Source organism: Macrobrachium rosenbergii, unplaced genomic scaffold (genome assembly GCF_040412425.1).
Source record: "Macrobrachium rosenbergii isolate ZJJX-2024 unplaced genomic scaffold, ASM4041242v1 171, whole genome shotgun sequence".
Classification (NCBI taxonomy): Eukaryota; Metazoa; Arthropoda; class Malacostraca; order Decapoda; family Palaemonidae; genus Macrobrachium; species Macrobrachium rosenbergii.
The window spans coordinates 5,399,211-5,426,283 of NW_027100729.1; the positions used below are offsets into that span (position 1 = coordinate 5,399,211).

The following is a 27,073-nucleotide window of genomic DNA, read 5'->3' on the forward strand; positions in this document are numbered from 1 at the left end:
CACGCCCTGTGACGTTCCTTCTATTGTTGGAGGTACAGGGAAGTGGGGTATGTCTGGGAGTGGAAGCAGTTTGTGCCCGTTGTCGTCTTCCTCTGCCCAACCTGGCACGTGTCACATACAAGTTGGCACCCAGTCACCAAAAGATAACAGGACAAGATCAAGCGAATTTTGGTAAAATTAGTTCAGTAACATTCTTGTAGCAGAAAAGGGTAATGTTCAAGGATTAAAATACTGTAAACAGACTGATGAAGTACTAGGTAAATTAATGCTAAAGACGATTGAATTGTAAATAAGGGAATTCAGTGTCAGTTTCTATAATGTAATAACAATATGAAAGAGAAAGCTATAAAGTTAAACTGTTTCAAGTTATATAACTCTGCAGGTAACATGAACACTGTAGTGTGCCTGCAACTGTGTTTGTGGAGTGAGTGCTTAGGAAACTGTACGCTTCCCTACTGTTAGCCAGGCAGGAGGTAGATGTGTTAGGTATGGTTAAGCGCACTCACTCATTATCCGATTTTGTATCCTGTAGGCCTTGCTGGAGGCCGCGTACTTCTAGCAATCCCTATCGGGTTCCTCCTGTAGTCTTCCCTTGCAAGATGATTCATTATTCAATCGGAGGTGTTTGCCTGACATTGTATACTTTCTTGTCAGCAGGCGTTTGCCTGGAAGCAAGCGCTCACCTGGACACAGGCTCTCGCCTTGCATCAGAATCTCTCTTGCCAATAGGCGCTCGCCTGCCATCAGACATGCGCTTGACAGCAGGCGCTCGCCTGACACCGAATGCTTCTCTACTGTTAGACTTTTGCCTGGCACCAGGTGCCCACATTCTTCTTCTCAGTCTCCCAGGCATTCTGGCTATGCAGGTTCATCTTCATGTTTTTTGTCCAACGTGAGGGTCTTACATGCGAGTAGCCGAGATCAGGTGTGTGAACGCATTTCTTCTCCACATTCTCCTTCCTTTGTAAGGCATTCTCATCAACTTTTGACGCCTGCCTCAGAAGAGAAGAAGGAACTTTTGTTGTAGTTCCCGCTCTTCTCAGATGTCATGCTTTGAGTCTCGGTCCCCTTCTTTGTCGACTTGGGCTACTCCTATGCATTCTAGGTGTTTTCTTCAACCTCGTTCTACATCTTGGATGCCTTGAGCTGCTTGCCTGTCTCAGAGGCAGGATTCAGAGTATTCTCAAGTCTCTTTTAGGAGTTCTCGAGTATCTCTTAGGCATTCTTGGTTGGCTTTTCAGTGCTGACATTAGGCGTATTCTCCTGTTAATCAAACAGATCCTGGAGTATCATCTCCTCAGCCAAGTGTTTCTTTGAGGTCAGCTCCTTTGGGATTTTCAGTTTTGCTGCCTCCTGCCACCTTGCGTCAATGCAGGATGGTGTGAATAGTCAGGAAGGTTTTGTTTCTTGTCCATATGATTCTTGGGTGCCAGGAGCCAAGGCACAAGTGGAGCCATCCATTCCTCTGGTATGAAACAGGTTTTATCTCCTATTTAATTCCCTTTTGGAGGAATTAGAACTTCTTGCATCTCATGGAGCAGGGGGTTCTGCTGCGGCCACCTCTGCTTCCCAAGGATTTCCCTCTGTAAGCCTGCGGCTTGTGAATTTCACTCTGATGCCGATGAAGAGCAGGTAGTGTCGTCAGCAGTTCAGACTGAATAAGGTTTGTGCTAGCCATTTCCTGATTTCTTTGTGGAATCAATAGTTCAGGATTCAAGGTCCCTTAGGATTGCTATGCTGGAACCTACGGCACATCCCTTTCCGTCTCCAAAACGGGCTAAGTTGGCACTGAAGAGATTTGACTTAGTGGCTAAGTTACTCCAGCAGAAAATTTTTTCTAAAGGTTCTTCCCCTTTTCTTCCCCTCTTTATGAGATAGAGGAGAGCGATGACTTATGATACTAGGCAGATGCCCTTTATCGGATATGGCTATAGCAGGAATAGACGAATAGCAAATGAGATTGTTTCTGCTCTCCTGCAAATTTTTCTTGGCTGCTTAGATAGAGCAGTTTCAGACTCCCATGGGGAGTCCATGCATGTCTTCACTTAGGTGGTTGTCAAGCATAGGGAACAATTGTGTTCTTTTCAGTTTGGCAGGATCTGGAGGCAGATCCCTGGGTGCTGGAGGTACTGTAGGAGGGATACAGCATTCCTTTTCTTTCCCGGCCTCCTCTAGCCAGCTCTCCTGTGGAGTTTCCCCTCTTATCTTCACAAGGAGAAGTTCCAGATCTTGTCAGAGGAAGTAGACTCTCTTGGACTAAAAGGAACTGTGGAAGTAGTCTTGGATTGAATGGTGTCAGTGGGTGTGATGGATGCTTACTTCCATGTACTAATTCACCCAAATTCAAGGAAATATTTATAGTTTGTTTTTCAGAGCAAGGTGTACCAGTTTTGGGCAGTGTACTTTTGTCTGAGCTCAGCCCCTCAGTTTTTACAAGAGTCCTATTGCAGTTGGTCAAGTGGGTTCACTTGTTAGGCATTCAGATGCTTCTCTACCTGGAGGATTGACTGATTCCAGTGTCCAGTTTAGAGGGAAGCCTGAGGGCAAGAGATGCTCTTTTAAAGTTGATAAATATGTTGGGGATACTGATAAATGTTTCAGTTCCAATCTAATACCAACTCAGAACCTTGGTTACCTGGGAATGCTTCTGGACACCAAGAATTTCTTGGTTTCTCTGAAGGAGAAATGCATAGACAACTTTCTTTAATTCCAGAAGAGTTTCTATCCTTCACAACCTTGCCAGCCAAGAATGGTTGTCCCTGTTAGGGCAGATGGCATTACTAGAGAAGTTGGTTCTGGGTGCCAGGCTGAGAATGATGCCAATTCTACCGGGAAGTTCAGCTGGAATCCATTCAGTTCAGGTCTCAAGGGAGTTGCAGACCATCTTTGAGATAGTGGAGCCATCAACCTCGACTTTTGCTTGGAGTGTCTCTCCAAGCCTAGCCCTCGCATTATATTCCGATGCATCATGAGAAAGTTGAGGAGCTGTTGCAGTAGACAGGCATTTAGCTGGGGTTTGGTCCACAGAGGGACAAGATCTCCATATCATTCACTTAGAGATGTTGGCAGTGTGTAAGGCCCTGCTAGCATTAAAGGTTCTAGTACTGGGGAAAAGGGTAGCGCCCTTTTCAGACAATTCAGCAGCGCTGGCATGCAATTAACGAGGCACAAAGTCAGAAGCTTTGTTCTGCCCTTCAAGTCGCATTCTCTTCGTCAGAGGAAAGAAGATCCTTCTGTTACCTGAGTTTGTGTCAGGAAAAATTAACATTGTGGCAGACCAACTGAGCTGGAAGGACCAGGTTCTATACTTCCGGATGGACCTTGCATCCACAAGTCTGCAGGTACCTGTAGAAGCTATGGGGCACTCCTCTAATGGACCTGTTTACCACCAGGTCCAACAATCGCCTGCCAGAGTACTGCTCTCCAGTTCAGGATCCTCAGGCATGTTTTTCTCTCCTTTGCCATGATGCAAAGAGTACTAGCAAAATTCTACAAAAGTAGCTCCTCAACTTACAGCGGGGGATCTGTTCCACAATGGCGCTTACGATGCCATAACTTGACATTGCATCAAGTTACAGTGCCATAAGTGCCATTAGATTTATGCCTATTTTTGCCCTCAGCTCCGTCAACAGCACTTTTGGTGCCGTAACTTGATGCAACATCAAGTTATGGCATTATAAAATGCTGTTCAGGCACTGAAAAAGTGCCATAAGATTGAATCTGCCGGAAGTCGGTGACTCACTGTAGCTGTGAATTCATACACAACTTTAGTGACCCCTTGGTGGCCACCCAGAGAATGGTTCCCTGACCCCCTGCCTCTGTTGGCAGATAGCCCAAGGCTTCTTCCCCCAGGGAAAGGTCTTCTCAAACAGTCAGAAGGTATAAGGTTTCACCAAAACCTCCCCATGCTTCAGCTGACCGCTTGGAGAGAGCCTCTTCCATCTCTTATCAGCCAGAGGTTTTTCAAAGGAATGCAGGAAGTCTATCCTTAATTCCTGAAGGGAGTCAACTAATGCACTGTCTCAAAGACAGTGGGGAGTACAGTATATAGGGGTTGTTGCTGCTCCACTAGAAGGCTTTTTTGCACCTGTACCTGTGTGAATAACATCATTAAATCCTTACTTTACTTATGATACAACAGACATTTTTTCAGTTCCAGTCATTAAAGGTATCAATCCATGTTAGCTGCTGTATTGAGGCATACTGGCCTAGATATTTTGTCTAACATGGATGTTAAGGAGGCCATCCGCTCCTTCCAAACTGGTATTGCTAAGTCTCCAAATTAACCCCTGGGCTGGAATTTGGATGTGGTGCTAAAGTATTTATGCATGCCCCCATTGGAGTCCTTGGGCACAACCTCCCTTAAGGATTTGACACTGAAGACTGTTTTTGTCAGCTTTGGCTGTACTACCCAGGGAGCTGTCCTTCTTTTCTGCCCCTTTTCAGGGACAAGAGTGATTTTAAGTCTCATCTTCTACCTTGCTCTTGCGTGATCCCCATTCAGTCCTCTTTGATACTGCATGGGGAAGAACTTCCCTATGTCCAGTCAGAGCTCTCTCTATATGTATTTGCAAAGGACTAGGGAAATCAGGCAAAATGTCAACAACCTATTTTGCAGCCCTGGGAAACATGACTTACCCTTGTCAAAGAACGGTATGTCTTGTCTGTTCAAGACTCTGGTCGGAGAATTGCATGCAGATATAGACTCGACTCTTTTACCATCAGCTTAAAGTGAGATTTCTTGATGTGCAAGCAGTAGCGGCCACTTTCTGTCTCTGGAGAAAGTTGTCTGTGCAGCGCAGTGGAGCCGTAACTTCGTATTTGCCTCGCACCATCTTCGAGATGTGGAAACCAAATGTGAATTGTGCAGAGCTCTTTTGCCCCTCATTACGGCAGGGGAACTCGTATCCTGAACAATTAGGGCAGCTTGTACTCTAACCTTTCCCATTTAGGTAGGCAGTTGTCAAATTTTGGGGAGTATGAAGGTACCTATGTTGTATATTAGGTGAGAGCCTTCAGTCCTTTGCCCTCATTGCTCTGCTGTCCTAGGCACAAGGTCTTGTGTCCCACTTGCATAAGTGTGTGAGTGGTATCCCTAGCAAGGAACCTCCAGCACTGTTCAGAGGTCTTGCTACCTAATGAGTTAGTCCTCACTTGGCGACAGCAGCAGCAGATGGGTGCTAATCATCAGGAAAGTAGTGTCTTATTCTTGGTGGAATTTCATGGTTTTCAAATCACCCGAAAGGGATGGGTGAATAAACGGTTTAAACTGAACAATCCTATTACTTTTTTGTTCACTTTCCACTCTACCGTCCTCCTGCCTGACGCGGGAATACAGCTATCATAATAGAGAGGTAAATATTCAAAAAATAAATTTCAGTATAAAAATTTCTATAAGTATATAATTTATATAACTATATAAGTTTATATAGTTTACGTACTGCCTGTTACATAATTTATTTGCTGTTACAAAGAATCTTATTGGCGAGATTGAGAAACTGCAATATAAATTCAATGGCATCCATTTGACCATTCTGTTTAATGATGTTTATTATTATTATTATTATTATTATTATTATTATTATTATTATTATTATTATTATTATTATTATTATTATTATCTGAGACAGGCACTGATTCCTATCTATTCCAGGTACCTGTACCACCCGGAGAGCCAGAGGAACAGCGAGGAGAGTCAGGTGAACGGCGAATCACACAGGCTTCCAAATGCCACCCTGTCCAACAGCAGCAGCAGCAGCATTGGGATGCGGAGACACTCCTTCAGGAGGTACATGGCACCTTACACGATCATGGTGGTCGATTCCGACCTGGAGTCGGACGACCAGGACCCCAATAACGACAGCGATTCTGACGGCCAGGCGCAGGCGCTCTCTCTGTCTCTGCCGCAGAGTTCCGTCGGGACGAACGGCTCCAACAGCAAGAGGAAGAGGCACCTCTGGTCGCCAGGGAGCCGGTCCAGTAGTGATGAAACTCAGAGGCCGGAGAAGCGTTCGCACGTGGAGCTGAGCAACAGCGACAGTGAACTGGAGAATGGGACTTCCTCCTCATCCCACGAGGACGCCAGGAGGAGGAGCGGGCGCGTCGTGATCACGTCCGAGATAGTGGACTCCAACGCCAGCGAATCAGAAGTGGAGATATCGAGGCGGAACGGGACTGCACATCCGAGTGTGGCGAACGGGTCTGGGGGGGGAAGTGACGGGACCGTAGATCAGTCTAGTGTTATTCCAGATGTACCTAGTGTCGATAGCGTTGTTTCAGACTTGAACTTTGGGGTTAGTAATGTGAGCAACGGTAGTGTCGGTCAGCCTGAAAGTGACTTAGAAGTGAACTGCGCAGTTAGCCAGGCCATACCTATTAGCAGTATATCAATTGATGACAGTGGGTCGTTATCGTTCGACACAGACAATAATCCCGTCTTACCAGCGTCCTTGCCAGTGCCGAACAGCGTTGAGGAGGACTCGGTCACGCCCTCTGTGAGTTCAAACGAGGACAGGACTATTCAGAATGGGGCGAATCAGGGCGGCATCTCCCACGATGCCTCGTTCTCCCAGGAGAACAGCGAGAAGAGGAAGTTAAGTGCAGAGGTGGAAACTAATGGTCTAGAGACATCAAACGGAACAGACAGTTCTAACAATGCCAATTCTAGTAAGAAGGTTCCTTTCGCGTTCAAGAAACGAGTACAGTATCTTAATAATGTTAGAAATTATAGGAACCACGAGGAAGACCTTTGAAAAGCAGTTATACATTAAAATTGTTTATATGCTCCTGTGTATTTTGTATCTAGTTAACCTCTTTGCATGAAAGATATTAAGTGGGGTTGAAGAGGAAGGCCATTCTCTACAAGGAAGGCCTTTCTTTAAAAGGAAGGCCTTTCTTTAAAAGGAAGGCCCCTCTTTAAAAGGAATTATCTTCTTTAAAAGGAAGGCCATTCTCTTAAAGGAAGGTCCTTCTTTCAAAGTAAGGCCATTCTCTAAAAGGAAGGCCTTTCTTTAAAAAGAAGGTCCTTCTTTAAAAGGAATTACCTTCTTTAAAAGGAAGGCCCTTCTCTCAAAGGAAGGACATTCTCTAAAAGGAAGGCCCATTGGTAAAAGGAAGGCTCTTTTTTAAAAAGAAGGCCATTCTCCAAAAGGAAGGCCCTTTTCTTAAAGGAAGGCCATTCTCTTAGCGGGTAAAAAACGACACTATGTATTGTTTACAGATGAAATGAAGGACCTATTTATTATTTTATTGGTTTAATTTTCTCTGTGTGCACGAGAGAGCTACAGTATTTTTTTCTGCCTCCCTGGGGACACAGCCTACAGCACTGCCTTTTTCCTTGCACTAGTCATCACTTCCTTTTAGTCTCTTCTTCATTAGCTGCCCACATTCAAGAACGTAAATCTTTGAGTTCTTTGAGAGTCAAATATGTCTGATAAATCAGATGCGTGGATTGACTACTTAAAATTAACAGAAATATTTTTTTTTATCAAGCAACAGCAAAATTTTTTATCACTCACTTTAAATTTATTAAGATAGACTGGTGATTATTCAAAAGCTGAAAACTTTTGAATCATTTTTATTATATTCAAAAATTGATAAAGATTAAAAAGAACAGTCAAATTGATGAGCTGAATTTTTTTGTAAGGTTTGTTTTACAGTCAACGTCATTTGCTGTAAGAGGACCCTCAAATGGTTGAGGTTACTTTTATGGTAATTTTGTTTTGTCACTTTTAGGTAAGTACATAGAAGCCTTTAGTTTATTGCTTCCAGTTAAAAGAAGAGGCTTCTTTGGATATGTGTTTGTGCATAAAAGAAGACGCTGTTTTGCTCTTTTGTTTTTTGGATGAATGGAGTTCATATGTACGATGTGTGTAGGAATTGCTTCTGTTTATTGTCTTAGAATAAAAGCAGTTGTGTTTTAAAGGTGAAAGAATTTCCTCTTCTGTCGTTTGTCTGGGTAAAAGAAGATTCCCTTGCATTGTTTGTAGTGGAAAGAAGGCAATTGTTTATTTATTGTAGGTCAAAAAAGACACCTCTTCATTGTTTGTAGGAAAATGAAGGCAAAATTGTTTACTTTTTGTAGGTGAATGCATGAAGATGTTTCTTTCATGTTGGTAAAAGATACCAATTATTTACTTTCTGTAGGTGAACGAACACAGTAACATCAGATTACTGTTTCCATATTAAAAGGTGCTGTGTTAAACAGAAAACGAAAAGGTTGTCCATATACTGTTTCCTTCCCTTGTATGAACAATGTAGCATATCCTGGGGTTAGGTTTTGCCTTCTGTAGTAGAGGAGAATCTTCAAAACCCCAGATAGTTGTAAGCAACACGAATATGAAATTCGTGTACCGTACAAACAAGCAATACACGTATTAGTTGGTATTGCTGGAGACATTGGAGATTGAGGACTTGCAGCTGGTACATGTACTGTGTGTGTGTATGATTAGAATATTTTGTTTTATAAGTCATCATAAGTACCTGTGAACCTTTTCAAGAATACATAAGTGCCCACTTATCTGCAACACTTACTTTCTTATGACTGTCATATCCTTACTTTACATATCATTATCATCGTCACCTATAATGCTGTGTGACACAAAGAACCTCCACTCATCTCCAGCCTCCTCCCATATCTCCTGTAGGGGGCTAGTGCTGTCAGTGAACCTCATGCGGTACGCTGTAGGCATTACTTGGGGTTCGTTGCAGCGTCCCTTCCATGGCCCCTAGCTGCTGTGACCCCTTTCGTTCCTTTTGCTGTGCCACTGCTCACATTCTCTTTCTTCCATCTTACTTCCTCAACCCTCTCCTAACAATTGTTTCAGAGTGCTTCGGCTGCAAAAGGTTTTTTTTCCTTCTGTTATGCCTTTCAAACCTTTTTATTCCTCTCAGTTTTCCTTTCAGTGCAGAATGACCTCATCATAGGTCCCAGTGCTGGGCCTTTGGCCGAAATTTTATATTCCATTCCATGAAATCTTTAATTTAGTTCCAGTGAAACTTTTTCAGACATTATACATTACATAACATTATTACATTAGGAAAGTTATTAGTAGTGAAAAATCTTTTATGCATTTTCACTGTATTTAGCACCATTAAGGTTAAGTCAGGAAACCAATGCAGTTTTTCTCCCTTGTTGCAAAGCAAAATTCAGGAGGCTGATGAAGTGGTATGCATGTATGTCAGTTTAATAAAACAACTGTAAATACTGGTCCTATTCACAGTTCATGAAAATTTATATTGTCTGCAGTTGCTTTACAAGTCTCAGTGCAACACAGTGTTGCACTACATAACATTAACAACAATTTGTATCAGTAGAACCACACACAGTCATCAAAAGCAATCTCCATTGTACCTTTTAAATTTATCAAAGTTCTCGTCAGAGCACGTCTGAGTCAGCCAATAATTCTGGCACTACGGAAGTCCGAAGCCAACGCCATCACGTGTTATTCTCCCAAGGGTTGTGCGAAGGGCACATCCAAACTGTCTCAATCTCCCTTTGTCATTATCTTGTCTGGGAATGGGACTGTCATTTTCATTATGGCATCGTTTCTCGCTCTGTCCTGCCGTCTGACTCTTCTGAAGCCTCATTCTCAAATCGACAAACTCTGCTAGACATAGTCTCATTGTCATACCATTATTTGTGGCTGTATAGCAATGCAGATCGTAATAGACTCAAGTACAGTATATCTTTCGTACGCAGTTTCAGCCTCACATCACGCCAGATATTTGGCCAACGTACTGACATTATGATTGAGATAATAAATTCTGTTTAATGTTTGTGTTTTTGGCCGATTCAGCATTTCTTTTATGTAGAACAGACCCTTAGAGCTACGATTATTCAAGTTCATTTTTTTACTCTGTGGTTATAAGGTCCATGGCTTGGACATGTCCTTTGCACTACCCCTGCAGGACTCCTGGGGGCACCAGAAGAGTTGGAAGACCCAGATCTACTTGGATAAGAACCATGAGAGAGGAGGCTCAAGATGAGAGGAGATTTGTGGGAGATAAAGCACAGGAAAGAGGAAAGAGACAAGTGGCAACACTTTACAGTGGCCCTTTGCATTCCTTGGTATTAGAGGCGATGATGATGATGATGACTGACTGTTGGATGTTTGTGTTGAACGAATTCATCATTTCTTTGTCAGTTTTAGTCTATTCATGGCAGGATTTGGTTGAATGATGAAATTTGTAACAAATCAAAACAGAGTGAAGTTGTTGAGATGAATTTTTTGCAAAGTATATGTGGTGTAAGAAGAAATAAAAGGTTGCGAAATGCCAAGATACGTAAGAGTTTAATTGTTTTCACATGCTTCATTCATGTGGAGAGAATGGAGGACAACAGGCTGATGACAAGAAAGTATGTATGAGTCAGAAATGTTAATTGGAAAGAGAGGAAGACTTTGCAAGTACAGTGCTGGATAGATGGAGTGAGAGAGGTTTGGAAAGGAAGGGCCTTAATACCTAGCAGGTAGCAAAATGCACTGGAGACAGAGGTGAGTGGCACAGTGTATGTATGCTTATTGTGTAGGTGTCACCCATTTGGGAGAAATGGCTTTTAATATTGAAAAATAAAATTCAGAGGAACAAGTTATTTAAAGAATTCTGTGTCTGAATCTTCAAGATTATTGGAGATATTTTTTCATCAAGAACAAACTTGCTCAGGCCACCCATACAAGAAGTAAGATTCTGAATTGGGTCAAAATACCTTCTGGACACTTCCATGACCCCAGTATTGGAGCCGTGCCATCAGTACATCTCACGCAGCGTGCTGTAGGCATCACTTGATAAGATTTTTTGTAAGTGCTAGCTACTGTAACTAACCCCTCTCATTTTGTTGTTGTACTTTTGTTCATAATCTCTTTCTTCCATCTTTCTTTCCACAACCCTCGCCTTTGGCCTAAATTTTATTTTCCACTTCCAGTTCCTTTCCAGAGAAGGGATGAGGAACCTTGGTCAGGAAAGCTATGGGTCTGGAAGTATTAGGAAGGCCCAGGAAGTTCTGGAGAAAGAGAATAGCATAAGGCCTACACTGTATGGGAGTTCAGGCAGAAAGAGTGTAGGGCAAAAGAGTAGGGAGAGAGAGAACTCATATCACGTCTAACCCCATAAAAGGGTGAAGCTGACGTCAGCACATTTTACGAACCGTCTAATCTTGGCCACAACTGAAATGTGGAATAGCCTGCCTTCTGCTGTCTGGAATCTTCTGGTCTCTTGATGTTTAAGCGAGGAGCAAAGTCATTCCTGCTCTCTCTCTCTCCTCTCTCTCTCTCTCTCTCTCTCTCTCTCTCTCTCTCTCTCTCTCTCTCTCTCTCTCTCTCTCTCTGTATTGGTTTTATTTCAACTGGAAAAACTGTGAAGTTCGAAGATGTACGTTTGAGGTCATGTAATGTTGAAACTGACCTTCTTAATTCATAGTCAAAGTGTGATTAAAAGCCATAGTCGGAGGCAAAATAACTCATGTATGTGATGAATAGTGAAAGATCTTTCATTCATGCTTTGATAATGAAAGTTATCACATAAGGGCAATATTAAACCAATACGGTCATTAAGAAGCAATACCAAATTGCACTAATGACTAAAATGAAATAGAGATTGAAGTAAGGAAAATAAGATATTAAATATATATATATATATATATATATATATATATATATATATATAATATATATATATATATATATATATATATATATATATATATATATATATAATGTTATTAAATTTGAATATATACAAATGAATGATAAACAAGTAAGAAATGCACCAAAGTTTCTTCAACGCAATCGAGTTTTCTGTACAGCGTATAATGCTGTATGAAACTCTCAGCCATGGCCAATGAAACTTGGCCGTGGTCTGGTGGTGGCCTCAACCACACAGCCCACGAAACACAGCCAGGGTCTGGTGGCTTCTTGAGCTGTTGGTACTTATAGCAGTGCCAGAGGTACGATTATGGATAACTTAACTTTAAATAAAATAACTGCTGAGGCTAGAGGGCTACAATTTGGTATGTTTGGTGACGAGGGTGGATGATCAACATAAGCCTACCAATTTGTAGCCCTCTAGCCTCAGCAGTTTTTTTTTTTTAAGCCCAGCCAGTGGGTGGCGCAGCCAGTCCAACTTGCTGCCGGTCTCAAGCCCAGATAAATGGGGAGAGTTGATACCTGGTCTGGCCAACCAAGTATGAAAACTGTGGCAAACACTAAATAATAATCTCGAGTCAGTGATGGAATGCAGTAGGCGAAGGGCGTAACCGTAAGCGATGTGCTGCAGTGTCCCCTGGCCCCAGTGAGTCACGACTGTGGCCAAAGAAGTTAGTGAGGAGAAAGGATTAGAGAAAGGAAAGGAAAGGTGAGGATTGGAAATTGGAATGTTGGCAGCCTCACAGGAAAAGGAAGAGAGTTGGTTGATGTCGTGCAGAGAAGGAAAATTAGGATTCTATGTATACAAGAGACTAAATGGAGGATGAAGAGTACAAGAAAGCTAGGACAAGGATATAAAGTTTACTACGCAGGGGAAGAGACAGAGAGAAATGGGGTAGGAATTATTCGCCATCCAGATTTGCAGGAGAATGACACAGAGGTCCAGTGTCTCAGTGACAGGCTCATGGGCCTAAAGTTTGTGAATGATAAGAGAGTATGGCATATCATCTCGGCATACGTCCCTCGTCAAGGGTGTAGTGAAGAGGAGAATGAGGAATTCAAAGAGAAATTAGAAGAATATATCGAAAGAGTTCCAAGAAGTGAACTATTAGTGTTATCTGGGGACATGAATGCCCCTGTAGGTGAGAGTTCCGATGGCTTTGAAGGAGTACATGGAGGAAGAGGTTTTGGAAGTAGAAATGAAAGGTTGTTAGAATTAGCAGAAACTATGAATCTGGTGGTCTTGAGCACACAGTTTGAGAAAAGGAGAAGTCATCTGGTAGCATACAAAAGTGGACAAAATGAGACGCAAATTGATTTATGTTTTGGTTAGGAAGGAAGACAAGAACATCATCAAGGCTTGTAAGGTCATTCCAGATGAATCTGTTGTAGTTCAACATAAACGGGTAGTGGCAGATTTTAGGTTGAAAGCAACAAGGAAAAGAAAAGCCCCAGCCACGAATAGGAGGATTAAATCTTGGCAGCTGAAGGGGGAGAAGGCAAGAGAGTTCAAAAGTAAGGTGGGAAGAACCAGGGAAGAGAGAGATGTGAGTGGAATGTCAGAATCGCCTGAGGAGATATGGGATGATATGAAAGGGACTGTGGTTCCAGCAGCAGCAGAGGACAAGTGGTAAGCAGCAACAGGAAAGAGAAACATGGTGGTGGAATCAAGAGGTTCAAACAGCTGTGAAGGAAAAGAGTGCGGCCGGAAGAGGGTGGGAAGAAGATAACAACTACCAAACAAGAGAGCAGTAGAGACGGACAGAGAGAGTGGTAACGATTGCAAAAGGAGAAGCCAGGAGAGAATCGTATGAGAAGCTGGGAACACCGGAGGGAGAAAAGACAATCTACAGAATTGCAGAAGCGAGAAGAAAAGACAGACAGGATGTAGGAGAGGTAGGAATGATTAAAGATGACAGTGCAAATAATTTAACTGAGGAAGTCAAGAGAAGATGGAAAGACTATTTTTCACAACCATTAGACACTGAGAATGAGTGTGAAGAACTGGAAAATGTTCCTCCAGTAGAAGGACCAATAACAAACATCAGAGAGAGTGAAGTCGAGAATGCTATAAAGAAAGGAAAAGTAAATAAAGCAGCAGGGAAGTCAGAGTTAACAATAGAAATGATTAAAGCACTGGGAAATCTAGACAAAGAAGTGTTAAGCTGTGGGAACTACAGAGGAATAAAGCTTTTGCAGCATGTGCTCAAGATACTAGAAAGAATAGTAAAAGGGAAGTTAAGAGAGTTGATTGATATACATGAGAAGCAGTTCTGGTTTATGAAAGGAAAGAGCACAGTGGATGCTATTTGTATAGTAAGACAAGAACATTTTGTGGATCTTGTAAAGGTGTATAACAGGGTACCAAGATGAGTAGTCTATTAGTGTTTGAGAAAGAGAGGAGAACCACAGAAGTTGGTAAGGTTAATGAAGATGATGCATGAGGGGCAAGAAGCCAGTGTACAGACAAAATATGGGGAGACTGAGGCATTCCCTGCGGAGGTTGGCCTCCATCAGGGATCAGCTCTGGGTCCATTCTTGTTCCTCGTCGTTATAGACACACTGACATCAGAATTAAGGAACAACGATGAACGGTGGGAACTGATGTTTGCTGACGATTTAGTCATTATAGCAGACACAGAAGAAGAACTGCAAGAAAGGTTTTTAGCATGGAAAGGAGCCCTAGAAAGGAAAGGATTGAAAGTAAACATTGGAATGACAGGGCTAATGATTAGTAATAGAGAAGGACATGAAGAAATAAACATTCAAGTGGAAGATGTTACAGTGCGAAAGCAGAACACTGTGTTTAACTACTTGGGATCAATAATAACAGAGGAGGGAGGTACCGAGAAAGCAGTGAGACAGAGAGTGAAAGAAGCACGGCGGAAATGGAGAGAAGCAACTGGAGTTGTTTTAGACAAGAAAATGCCATTAAGGCTCAAAATTAAGATTTATAAGACAATTATCAGGCCTTTACCATTATATGGGGCAGAAACCTGGGAACTTAAGAGGACAGAGGAGGGACTGCTGGAAAGAACCGAGATGAGGATGGTGAGATGGATTGCTGGAATATCACTGCTGGAAAGGAGGGAGAGTCAAGATATAAGAATGTGTGGTGTATGTAACGTAGAGGAGAAGTCTGGGGAAGCTCGTCTGAGATACTAAGGCCATGTAATAAGAAGAGAGGAGGGGGAACCAATCAAGAGAGCTAAGAACATGCCAGTGATGGGGAGTGTGGGGCATCAGTGGATCAGGTGGATGTGGTGAGGAGGGGTATAGGTGAAGTGGGACTGGGGAAAGATTGCACGGAATAGAAACAGATGGAGAAAGTTGACTCGAGGGGCCGACCCTGCTGTACAGTGGGACTAATAAGGTGGAAAGAGGAAGATATTGTTTAAGAATTTGAGAATTTGCACGTCATTTTTATCATAAGACTTTGGGAGGACTCTGTGGGAAAGATCGCCACCCGATGTAGTGCTACGAAGTAAACACCAGCTTCTTCTTCTTCTTCTTCTTCTTCTTCTTCTTCTTCTTCTTCTTCTTCTTCTTCTTCTTCTTCTTCTTCTTCTTCATTCATTCATTAAATTTTATAAAGTCAACAGAAAACAGAAGCTAATATTGACTTTCAATTTTGTTATCGTAAAGTTGAAATTCATTCTAAATTGTAACTATGCAAGGTTTTTTTATTTCTTAAAATGCGATGTATTGTAATGGGAAATCACGGTGACGTAAGAAGCGGCAAAAGAATGCTGGGACCTGTAACTCTATTCTAGATTTCATGAAGGTCGCCATTCTGGAGAGTGACCGTGAGGACAGTCACCTTCTTCCCGATACTTGTTCGTTTCAACCTTTTCTGGAATCGAGGAGGTAACAATGTATCTAGATGACTGAAGAAAAAGAATTCCTTTTCAAATAGGAAACCCCATGAGAAAGAAATCTGGGATATCGAATCTGTTTCGGCAGCCGCCTTATTATTTCTGGTTTCTGGTTCCTCAACCATCCTAAGCCTTAGCTCCTCCTCTTCTTCACTCCACAAACACAGTTGCGGGCACACTCCTACACTATTCGCGTGAGGTGCTACACAGATTTATTTTTTCCCTTTATAGTCATTCAAAACGTTTATTTTAATTCTTGTCCATTACCCTTTTCAGCAACAATAACCCTGAAAAATTAGAGATGTTTCTAAACTAGACATTACAAAATATTGTCAATGAATTTCCACTTTACTTTTAACCCTCCCCCTTCCATTTCTTCTCCTTTTTGACTGAGGCAGAGCCTTTGTGCTACTGGCTTTGACGTCCAACACTTTCCGGGTTGACAGAATTCTTCATTTTCAGGGCTAGCCTCGTATATTCCCCCGTTTTCTGTTAAGGCATTTCAGGGACTCTAAAGTAATGTCATGATCTCCTGTTTTTCGTAGGGTTGTACACCTTCTCCTCCTCCACTCTGCAGGCATCACAGACCCCCGTACTCATATTTATGTACCCCGGAAGGAAGTTAGCCTTCAAGTTCAACATTGATTTCAGCCTGGCTTTCATTATCATACAAGCGTCCTTTGTCTCCAGTTCCCTTCTGTAGTTATTTTCCCTGAAGTTTTCTATGAACCTCAGCTTCTTTTGTTCTCTCTTTTCTCTCAAGGTCTCTTCGATATCTTGCTCAATTCTTATCTTTATTTCCCCTTTCAGTGCTTTTTTGGCACATTCTCTCGTTCCATTTCTCTCTGTGTTATATTTAGTACATGTGGTTTCTAAGACTTTAGTCCAGGACAGTCCATAGGGGGCTCTTAACTGATCTTCTATTATTTCTTTAATTAATCTTTTCTCCTCCGAGTATATGATCTTGCGGAAAAGCATTTTTTTATACTCAATTCTGTGGACTACTGGCCACATGCTGGACTCTGCTATAATTCCCCATTACGGTGTGCCCTTTGGTTGTTCGTCCATTCCTCGGAGGATCCTGTATTGCATTTTCTCTAATGCATTCAGCCCGTTTTCCGTGATGTTACTCCATGTCTCTGTGTTGGCAAATAATGTTGGTACCACTACTGTTTTACAGATCTTTTCTCTCACTTCTAGGGCCATAATTCCTACTCTCTACTCTACCCTTTGATTTCTCGTTTTGATACTTGTTTCCTTTGAGCCATTTAGGGTGTAGCCTACCATTCTCCTAAGTATATGTATTCTTTTACACTACTAATTACTGAGCCATTTTTAACCTCTGTTCTAATGTGGACATCTGTTCTTGTTGCTCTTTCATCTATTCCCAGCACTGCTGACTTACTTGGCTTAGTATTAAATGTAAATTTCTTAAGCTGTTCCGAGCTGCGGCAGTTGCCAATTGCCATGTCTATTCCTTCTTCCCTGCTGGTGGGGAACATTATGTCATCTACAGATATGAGGGACTCTATTTCTATATTTCTTATGAGCGTTACATTCTTCATGCTTATCTTATTCACTCTAACTGTCACTATGCTGCATAGCTTTGGGCCATATATTGTTCCTTGCCTCACATTTTCCGTTATTTCAATAGTGTCTGTTTCTCCTGCAGGGTATCATATAACTGCCGTGCCGTTTTCATTCATTTTTCTTATCAAGAAAATAAAGAGGAATTGGTGGCTGATATTGTACTTCTATTTGCAGATCTGCCGAAGAATAAAATAAAATAGGAAAGAATTTATAAAAGATGTATGGTATGACAGAGACAAGAAACAATCAAACACACACAAGGGAGGAAAAGAACAAGCAAGGGAGGAGCCGATCCAGAGACAAATCTCATCTAATAATACTACTTCAACTAAACACCTATGGTAGAAAATAATTGAATCGCCAAAATGCTTCATTAATTACATTTATAAGTGAAGAAACCGAGTTTTATATTAAAATAATATAAGATATTTATAAATAATACATTTTTATAAATCTAAAATGTTTAAAAACGCGATTATTAACCCAAAAAGACTCAAATAAGGGACCTAACCACCTTGGGTGGAAAAAGGCCGAGTAACGTAAACAAACAGTTGTTTGGAGGATATTTGACGTCCCGACAAACCGAGTCAGTCACAGCAATCAATCAATTTCAACCGGAAATATTGACTGACTGATCGAATGGACGTCAACCGAGGTAAATCAATAGTTGGGGTTGAATTCGTGAGTTAAAATTTGTGTTAAATTTGGGTTTTTGAGTTAAATATGGCTGAATGAAGTGAGGAGGCATTTCCCGTCTCTTGAAGGCGAAGGTGACGATGGTCAGTCCCTTTTGAGCGTTATTTAATCTATTTAAACCATTGCTCCCGTTATTTAAATCGTATTCAAATAACGCCGAAGGTCAGCCGAGGCCAGTCAGTGATTGAAGTTCATTTTGAGTAAAGAAAATTGGGTTCAATTCGAGATTTTAAGTTAAATATGGTTAGAAAAAGGTTACGGTGGGTAACGTCACGTAGGCGTCATTTAAGCATTATTTAATTGACTCGAATTATTATTTACGTTATTTAAATTGTAATTTGGCTTTTAAGTCGCTGCCGAAGGGTTGCATTTGCTTTGGGATTGGTTGTCGCAATGGTATGTAAAGCGTAACCAGGCTTATGCAAGGCTAGACTAGGTCAGGCTAGGCTATGAGTCGGTATTAGCTTTATTATTTTATGAAACTGGTTTTATTGAAGTTTCTGGGTTTCATTTTGACCAATTTGCTTTTCAGTTTTTTTGTAGTTTGCCTATCCAAGGGACGCCCCTGCAGCTCATTAACAGTGACTCCAAATGAAAAATTGCATAGAATAAAAATTGTTCAGCGGGCCCGATTCTACCCAAAAGTAACTTACTTGACCAGTTTTGTTTGCAGTCTTTTTGTCAAGGTGAATTTGAGCCTACCCAGGCCTGTAAGGGTAGGTTAGGCTTGAGGGTAGAGGGTAGGCTTTGGCATTTGAAAATTAGGTGTAATAAAAACGGCTCTTTTTCAGAATTAAGGTAAAATTGAAGACTGCTGCCATGCCCCTTTAGTTTGGTAATTATTAGTTTTTGTGCAAAATGGGTGCTGCATTTTGTACTAGCCCCTTGGGGATGAATGTCAATATAAACAAAAGACACTGAGTATCATAAACTTAAACAAAAGTCATGAACTTGAACAAAAAGCTGTAAATATTTCGGTCACCAACTGGCGGGATTTTGGCAAGTTAGACTTCCAGTTTCATTGCAGATGCTTGTATGTGCATGGCCTGGCATGCAGTCAGTATGGCCCAGGGCATGACTGTGTCAGACTGGGATTTTTTAAATGAATGAGGAGAAAAACTAGTAAAAGAAAAACATTATGTAAGCTGAGAAAACCTAAAAGTCTGAACTTGATCAAACTAGGTCACTAAGCAAACCTAAATGTCTGGAAAATGGTTAAAAAATAAGCCAGAATGGTTATAAAATGAGGTTTATTTTCACTCTGGGCAATTTTTCTTGTAAAACTTTGTCCTCCTGCTTCAATGTAATTGTTATGCTGTAATTTTTAATAAATTAGAGGTTGTTCCGACACGATATACAAACCATCGGTCCTTTACATTAGGGATTACTTTCAGGCGTATGCTGGAAACGGCCGTTAAACTCTTGAGCAAGGTGGTTAGGCAGTAACTACCTCCAGGTAGGCAGGATTTCCCGCCTGCCTGGATGTAAACATTCCAGTTTGCTTTCGGCCGTCATGCGTTGCTGACGTGTTTTTGGTTCTCTCTGCCCGACTGTCGTGAAGCTCTTATTATTCCGGTGGGATCTTTCTGTATTTTTGTTTATATATATGTGTTTGATATATATTAATACAAATCCATGATTTGTGATAACCTTGCATAAGCCGTTGTTCCCTGCCTGTGTCTTGGGTTTGACGGCCAAGGGCGCAGTTGGAGAAGTGTAACCGAGTGGTAATGCTTCTCTTCCAGCAGCCCTTTACGTAAGTACTGAAGGTGCCCTTGTACATTCGGAGATATAGTTTGGGACGTAATATCTTCACTCCCCTACCTTCATCAGGATGTAAGAATTCATTCCCTTCTTGGGCTTCCGCCCTCCGTGTATAAGGGGCATCACTGCTTTCTTCCTACTTATGCTGAGTGTTACTCGCCGCCTGCGCTTGGAGAACTACGGGCCGGGTAGGGGGTTGCGGGCGTCGTCGGTAAGTTGTGCTTCCACGGCGCCCTTGGTGGCCTCCCCTCCGTCCTTTTTCTCTTCCCGTAGGTTCTCCCTTCTCCTCTTTAGTAGATCTCTCTCCTTCGCCCTCTTCGCTCGCTCGTCAGGCGAAGACCAGGGGCAGGGAGCGATCGGGCGACCTCTTCTAGAGTACCTCCTCCCGCTGCGTAGGGCAGTTCCCCTTGTAACGAGAGGAGTCTCCCTTTACTAATCATCTTTGCTTTTTCTTTCAGGTTGACAGTGAGCATCGCAGACACAGCAGTAGTTGGCTGGATATATCAAAGGATATCTCGCATGAAGCAGTCCCGACATTCATTCAGTGTTGCTTCAGGATCGACCACAATACCTGATTAGATGACATATTTCCACGTCAGGATCATTCTGACTCTATTCCCGCTGATGTGGATCGATCGCTGTCATTGCTGGTTTTCATGTATGCTGTTGCAATGCTTCCTGCGTATCTGTGGTCCATCTGCTCCTGCTGTTCCCTGTGTTATGCTCTTGTCCACTCGACGACAGTCTGTGGGCTGCTCCTCCTGGTCTCCTGCCACAGCCGCCCTAATTGTTCCTGTCACTACTGGTGACTTTCATGTGACATTTCTGTCCATTGCAGTAGCTCCTGCCTTCCGAACCGCTAATGTTGCTCCTGCATCGGGTGTCCTGATCGTGCCCGCTACTTCTCCTAGTGGATGTGCCCGGGGCCGCTTCCGTTGTGTTCCTGCCAGCTGCCCTGGAGGTTACGATGTCGGCGTGAAGGGGAAGGAAGTGGCCTTGTGGAAGTGACGTTCCTGGCCGTTGCAATAGCTCCTGCCCTCTGAACCTCTGCTGTAGCTCCTGGGCTGTCCTGATCATGCCTGCCGCTTCTCCAGGCGGTCGTGCCTGGGGCCGCTTCCGTTGTGTTCCTGCCAGCTGCCCCAGAGGTTACAATGTCTGCCATCTTGTGGAAGATGTCAGCGTGAAGATGAAGGAAGTCGCCCTGTTGAAGTGATGTTCCTGGCCATTGCAGTAGCTCCTGCCTTCTGAACTGCTGCCGTAGCTCCTGCATGGGCTGTCCTGATCATGCCTGCTGCTTCTCCTGGTGGTGGTGTCCTGGGCCACGTCCATTGTGTTCCTGCCTGACTGCCTTGGAGGTTACACTGTTTCATGTCCACCATCCTGTAGAAGATATCGGAGTGGAGGTGAAGGAAGCTGCCCTGTGGAAGTAGCCGCCGTCTTCTTCATCTTATCTTCGATTTTGTCTTCTGCTGCATCTTCCCTTCCTCTCCCGAGGTCCAAGGGGTCCCGAGAATCGGACAGACCTCCGTTGGCCGAAGGAGAGGAATGGTGCTTCTTGCCCTTGATGCCCTTGGACGTCTAGGGACTGCCTCCTTCCGAGGAGGCAGTGGGTCTCTTGTTGGCTCTTGCTGACCTTCTGGTTAGGAAACCGATTGGCATAACCGTGGGTTTTGTGTTTCGGAAGCCACGGGCGCGCAGACCTCGTTTTGCGATTCCGTTCCCAGTCCTAGAGGTTCCGCCTCTAAGACAGGGGCTGCTTCGGGCGCTTGTTTGTGAGCTGCTCCGAGTGCTCGAGATTCTGTGGAATATCAAGTACCCCGATCTGGTCTGGATAGATTTTCCTGGGCCCAGTTCGGGAGCAGTGCGAGAGAAAGGGCCGAGGCACCCAGGTGTCTCGGCTCTTCCTGTCAGCACCACAAGCACTCCCCGAGTGCTTGCCAGTGCTCGGTCGGGTTCCCAGCCTGGTGTCTCGATCCTGTCGGTTCGAACATCAGAAGAAGCAGGGAAGAGAGTCCCTTCGGGAGTCGTGCGGGACTTTCAAGGGATTGACTCTCTTCTGGGAGACAAGTTTCTCTTGTTGGCTTTTCCCACCCTCGGGCGGGAACCGATTCGCATTCTCCTGTGGGGTCTTGCGTTTCTGGGGCTGCAAGAGTGCGGCCTCTCGAGACGCCCTCATTACCAGTCTTAGAAGTCTGCATCTAAGACTGGTTTTGTGCTTGGCTCTTTCGATCTATTAGGAAACTGAAAGCAGCTGCTCCCGATTTTTGGGAGTCTCGTGGGTAGCTCGAATTCTGTGAATCACGAGAGGCACAGGATGAGAGTAAGTGCCGAGACACCCAGGTGTCTGGTTGCCGGGGCATCCAGGTGTCTGGGTGCCGAGACACCCAGGTGTCTGGGTGCCAAGACGCCCGGGTGTCTGGGTGCCAAGACGCCAGGTGTCTTGATACTGCCCGCCAGCTGCTTAGGTTGCTCAGCCAGGGTTCATTCTTGTGTCTTGAACTTTAGGGTTCAAGCATGCAAGGTAGCAGACACAGAATTCAGGAGTTTAGAGTTCGGCAGACAAGTTCCGGCCTGCCCAGTTCCGATTGTGTTCGCGCGATTGGCTTGGCTCAGCTCGGCCCCTGGTCACACTTACGAGACTGGCTCGACTCGACTCAGCCTGCGAGACTGACTCAACTCGACTCGGCCTGCGAGACTGACTCGGCTCGCCCCGCCTGCCTCCCAGTCCACCGCATACCAACCAGCTGGATTGACTCAGTTTTTTCCGATGCGGGTTCTCGACTATGTTCGAGTGAACTTTTTGCTCTTCCCAGGAAAGTGCTTTGCCATGGCACAAGTGCTCTTCTTCCCCCGTGTGGCAGTAATCTCCTTCGGTTGATTATCGCTCACAGCCTGCCTCTCCTGCTTATCTTCTGGCAGGACAGGTAGGGATACTCTTTCTCCTCACCCGTTCTCTTCTTCTCTCGGTTGTTCCGAGAGGCGCGAGACGGACAGAGAGAGCTCCAACGAACTTTTTGGAGTTCGGCTGCCTGGCGTGCTTTGGGTGTCAGTCCCCTGATTCTCTCGTAGTATAACCAGGTAGCCGAGGAAGGTTTTATGGGATCTGCCAAGGCCTCCCTCCTAGGGGAGAGGTACAGGAGTTTCACGCTTCGGAAACAGTGAGGGTCTTCCTCTTCAAGTTACGATCGCCCCTGTGTTCTCGGAGAACTTCGTGCCGATTTGTCGGCGCGAGGATCCTCGGGACAGGACCGTGGCTCCCCCAATGAATAACCTTCATCACTCACAACCCTTGCAGTTCCCGAGGGGCTGAGAGTGTCGGGGACCGCCACGGTCCTGGCTTCCAAGAGCGTTCTCGACCTGATGAATTCTTTTCTTCGATGGAGTTAATTCAGGTCGAGACACCAAACTTCCACCCCTGCCTCGACAGAATATGAATTCTTCTTGCCTCGGAGGGTCTTGCCGACTGCAGTTTTTTGGGCAATTCTGGTGCTAAGAAGAAGGACTTTGTCCCAATTCGGATCTCCGGTTTCGTAAGTCCTGAGTTGGCTCGACCCTTAGGAATGAACATGTACTTGGTTCTGCCTTTCTTTTTCAGAGATTTGCCAGATACCCCAGTAATCAAGGTTCGTACCAATGCACTGCCTTGTCCTTTGGACAATGGCCAAGACCTTTGGGTCTTAGTCATCTCAACTCGACCTTGAGTTCATGCCAGCCCCCCTCAACTCCTTAGCTAAGAAGTCCTAGGCTTCAGAAGAAGATTGCAACTGCTGATGCCTGGACGAAATGATACTTATCGAATCTCTGGAACTGGCAGCGACATTGCCGAGACCTGGGAATGGATTCCTTCAGGAGAAGTATCCATTTCCCTTAGGTCTTGGCAAGTCTTTCCATCGAACTTTCATCCCGCCTCCTCTCCCGTGCTCCCGATTCGGGAAATGCCAGCCTGGCTAGAGCTAATTGGCTCGTTACCCTGTCATCTTGCAGAAGCTTCCCCATGGTGGAAAATGGAAGTCTGCTTCCTTTTCCCTGTTCTTTCCTCTTTGATGTATGAGGAAAGAGTTAGGCTAATGCTTGATTGAAGGAACCTTCGAATATGCTTGCATATTCCCCTCACATCTTGTGTCTACTTACGGATTCACAGATTGAGGAATAGGCGCACACTGGTAAGACCTTGTGTTGAATTTGTGTGACCGAGACGATTAGTACCTTCTCATCACCGTCCTGGGCTCAGGGCAGCCTTTTGGCTGTCCAAGAATTCAGAATGGGTTTTGTGGCACTCACTGGTTTCGTTGAACAACAAAACCATAGTAATGGCATTTGTCGACAAACAAGAGGTAATCGTAATCGTTTTTCCTCCTGTTACATCTCGACATTTGCAGGTACTAGAGTGTTGTTCTATTGCACACTCAACAGCTCAATTAACCAGATGCATTCCTGGTGGGGATGTATTGGTAGGCAAGCCTGGCCTCAGGTTTAAAGTGATCGGGACAGAACATGCTGCTCACTCTTTCTTCATGAAGATTCATGCAGAGACTGCTGGACTGAGAAATCCCTACCGTCCTTCTGTTGCCTCCCTGCACAACAAGTCGGTACATTTCCTCACTCCTTCATACCAGACCAGGGGCCGCTTCGATGAGGCATGCTGCCTTGTTGGGGAAAACTCGATATCTGCGTTTTTTCCCTCCGTATTTGTCCGTTGCGTTAGGGGTTCACAAACATTGCTCACCCCAAGTTACAGACAAATACTTGAAGACTTCACCTTCATCCGACCTGATTGCGTAGGCATCGAGAAGAATTCCGCTTGACCCAACCTCCTGTAGCAGCTACACAAGAAGCGGTTCTTGAGGCAGTACATCCCTGTGTGTTCAGGACTGGGAGACCTTCCAGCTTTCCTTGCAAGCATTGGCTTTCTGGCCGAGCAGCAATGGATATAGCTGGATATCCCTTGAAGTCCTCTGCAACACTGTCTGAGGGACTGGATCCGTCTTCGCTGATGGTGTCGTTGACGGAACTTCTTCTCGGGTCAGAGTCGCTCTTCAAGTCTGGACTTCCTCGTCTTCTCTGCCGAGGGTTGCTTCTCTCCCTTTCATTTGTGAAGAATGTAGGCCCTTGCGACCTAGTCTTCTATCTGAAGTAGCCTTCTTCTCCTCAGTCGAGAGTTAGCTACGGACGAGAAGCTTCTTCAGTCGTGCTGTCCCAGGGAACTGTTTCCTGAGTGGTATGTGACTCTTGTTTAGGGTTCCTGTCCGTGCTCTGCACGTGCCCTTGCGAGAGTTGTCAGATAGAGATATGCCCTCTTAGGGCCATCTCTCATCTTACTCCAGCCTTGGCATAGAAGATGGAAGAACAGGGATGGGGATCATACCTCGACTCCTTCTGGGATGTCATAGGTGGACTCTGAATCCATTGGCATCTACTGTCGGGTTCAAGTCCTTCTGGTTCCCCTCCTCCTTGGACTGTGTGTCGATGATCCAGATCATTTGTTACTTTGTCCTATTAGGGAGCTGTGGTGCTTTCCGAAAGGCTCGACATTCCTAACCTGGATGTCATCAACGTTTTCGCTAGTACTGTCTCTCCCAAGGAAGAAGTGTCTAAGGACACATCTTCCTCCTGACTTCGTGAAGCGATCAAGGAGGTACTCGGGGGCTGACGACGACGATACTGGTACCTTGCACCCGAGAGCTCACGAAGTGGATGGCTTGGTCCATCCCTTGCATTCCGGAAGTTTCTGTTGGTCTGGAAGCAAGACGTGGTCTCTTAGACCATACTCTTGTCTTCTTCCTTCTGTCTTGCCCACAGGCCCTTGGAACCCTTTTTCCTTGGCTCTGCGGTGGCTGCTCAACAAGTTGTGTTGTCTTACCCAGCTCCTTCAAGAGGACGAGTAGCATCTCGCCTAAGGTGTTGGTTCTGGAAGTGAGAAGGATTCCGAGAGTGACTGGCCTCTCTTCCTCCAACTTCTCCTCCTTAGGGATGAGAATAGGACTCGAACCAGTAGCTGCTGGAACTGGTGCTGATGCGGTAAGACTGCACATCGAGCACTCGTTCTATTTTTCTCCTAGAATCATAGAAGCAATTCTGCTCCTTCCTCTAGCAAGGGGAAGAAGGAGAGACTGGCAATAAGGGAACCCCATCTTGGCTTTTCCTTACTGCCTCCGACTCTAGATCCTTCCAGCCTATTTCGTAGTAGTTACGTTTCCTCACTCACGCGAAAAGGTCCAGTATCTGACATTTGATCTTGCAGTTCCTACACTCCGATCAATATGTCAGAGGCCCAGTACTCCTCCTCGCTCTTTCAACCAGGAGGAGTAACCCAGGTGTGTAGAACTCCAGTCAGTTCAGGAGACTCACTCAGATTCCTCCCTCCAACCAGTGAGTCTTCCTAATGTAGAGGACCGACAGTTTGTATGTCGTGTCGGAACAAAACACAGTTTTTGAAAGTAAATTGTATTTTTCCTAACTATACAAACCTGAGGTCCTTTACATTACATACTATGCCCACCTCATGCCACCCCTCAATGTGAACCTGGACCGAAAGGCAAACTGGAATATTTATATGCTGGCAGGCGGGTATTCCTGCTTACCTGGCGGTAGTTACTGCCGAACCACCTTGCTCAAAGAGTTTAATGGCCGTTTCCAGCCTACGCCTGAAAGTAATTCCTAATGTAAACGACCTCAGGTTTGTATAATTAGGAAAAATACAATTTACTTTCAAAAATTGTGATATTTCCATAATGTGTTTTACACAAATCTAGGGTGCTGAGTCTGTCCTACCAACCTAACCTGACCCTAAAGGTTTGGATTTCTACTGGGAAGTCCCCTGTATTAGAAATAGGGGAGCTGCAGTAGGCTAGTAACAAAGCATTTGTGTCGCAGTTTTGTAGATTAGTAAAAATCATGTGGAAATAGCATGATAATAATTACATTTGGAAAAGGCATAAAAGCCTACTTACTTATAAGATAAAAAATAGGATACAGTACATTGAAGCTTTTGCCAGTCGCATAACTAAATCAACTCGTCAAGAACAGTGTGTCGTGACGCCAGTGTGGTTTATGGCGCTTGTAATATTACAGATATGGGAACCAGTGTAATTACTTTGTAAGACGGGAAAGGAGTGTTTTAATAAACATGAATTCGCCATTCAGTTTGTGCAGTGGCTTTAAAACAGCAAGAAAAATACAGTACACAGAACGAGCAGATTGAAATGCAGTAGGCTGCCAGAAATGGCGACAAAGGGAAACATAAAGGAAACTTGAGAAGAGAATTTCCCCAAACACTTCATTTGATGATAATTTGTGGTATTATTGATATAGAAGAACATTCTTCTCAATTTAACAGATGTGCACATGTTCAGTTGCCTTGCAAAGACACATGGAAAGAAATACCTCTTTGATCTAGCCTTTCCCTAGTAATTATCTTATGGAAGTGAGTAATAGTTTGAACTATTGCAAAGTCAAACGCTGTTGACATTTCTTCAAAAATGATAAGGAGGATATATTGATGGACAGATG

General features: G+C 44.1%; 5 protein-coding genes across 7 annotated transcripts in view; all 5 read left to right on the forward strand.

Moving 5' to 3' along the window:
* LOC136838113 (DDB1- and CUL4-associated factor 5-like) overlaps positions 1 to 6,785 on the forward strand; it is an 82,234-nt gene extending 75,449 nt beyond the window's left edge. For both annotated transcript variants that reach the window (XM_067102953.1, XM_067102952.1), the window contains exon 12: positions 5,654 to 6,785. In XM_067102953.1, the coding sequence (XP_066959054.1) occupies positions 5,654 to 6,752 (1,099 nt within the window). In that variant the 3' untranslated portion in view covers positions 6,753 to 6,785. The remainder of the gene's footprint in view (positions 1 to 5,653) is intronic.
* A 5,677-nt stretch (positions 6,786 to 12,462) lies between these two features.
* Positions 12,463 to 12,972, forward strand: LOC136838158 (craniofacial development protein 2-like). Its single transcript, XM_067103008.1, has one exon. The coding sequence runs from the start codon at positions 12,463 to 12,465 to the stop codon at positions 12,970 to 12,972; it is 510 nt and encodes a 169-aa protein (XP_066959109.1).
* Positions 12,973 to 13,541: 569 nt separating this feature from the next.
* LOC136838159 (uncharacterized) lies at positions 13,542 to 14,012 on the forward strand. Its single transcript, XM_067103009.1, has one exon. The coding sequence runs from the start codon at positions 13,542 to 13,544 to the stop codon at positions 14,010 to 14,012; it is 471 nt and encodes a 156-aa protein (XP_066959110.1).
* Positions 14,013 to 14,354: 342 nt separating this feature from the next.
* On the forward strand, positions 14,355 to 14,804 carry LOC136838160 (uncharacterized). The gene has a single exon (XM_067103010.1). The coding sequence runs from the start codon at positions 14,355 to 14,357 to the stop codon at positions 14,802 to 14,804; it is 450 nt and encodes a 149-aa protein (XP_066959111.1).
* Positions 14,805 to 17,657: 2,853 nt separating this feature from the next.
* The window catches only part of LOC136838117 (zinc finger protein OZF-like), a 38,237-nt gene continuing 28,821 nt past the window's right edge, over positions 17,658 to 27,073 (forward strand). For both annotated transcript variants that reach the window (XR_010852880.1, XM_067102964.1), the window contains exon 1: positions 17,658 to 17,759. The gene's annotated coding sequence lies outside the window, so the exon portion shown is untranslated. The remainder of the gene's footprint in view (positions 17,760 to 27,073) is intronic.

Excerpts from the sequence above, each read along its gene's own strand:
- LOC136838159 (XM_067103009.1), top strand. The coding sequence starts at position 13,542 with ATGATTAAAGATGACAGTGCAAATAATTTAACTGAGGAAGTCAAGAGA.
- LOC136838160 (XM_067103010.1), top strand. The coding sequence starts at position 14,355 with ATGACAGGGCTAATGATTAGTAATAGAGAAGGACATGAAGAAATAAAC.
- LOC136838158 (XM_067103008.1), top strand. The coding sequence starts at position 12,463 with ATGAAGAGTACAAGAAAGCTAGGACAAGGATATAAAGTTTACTACGCA.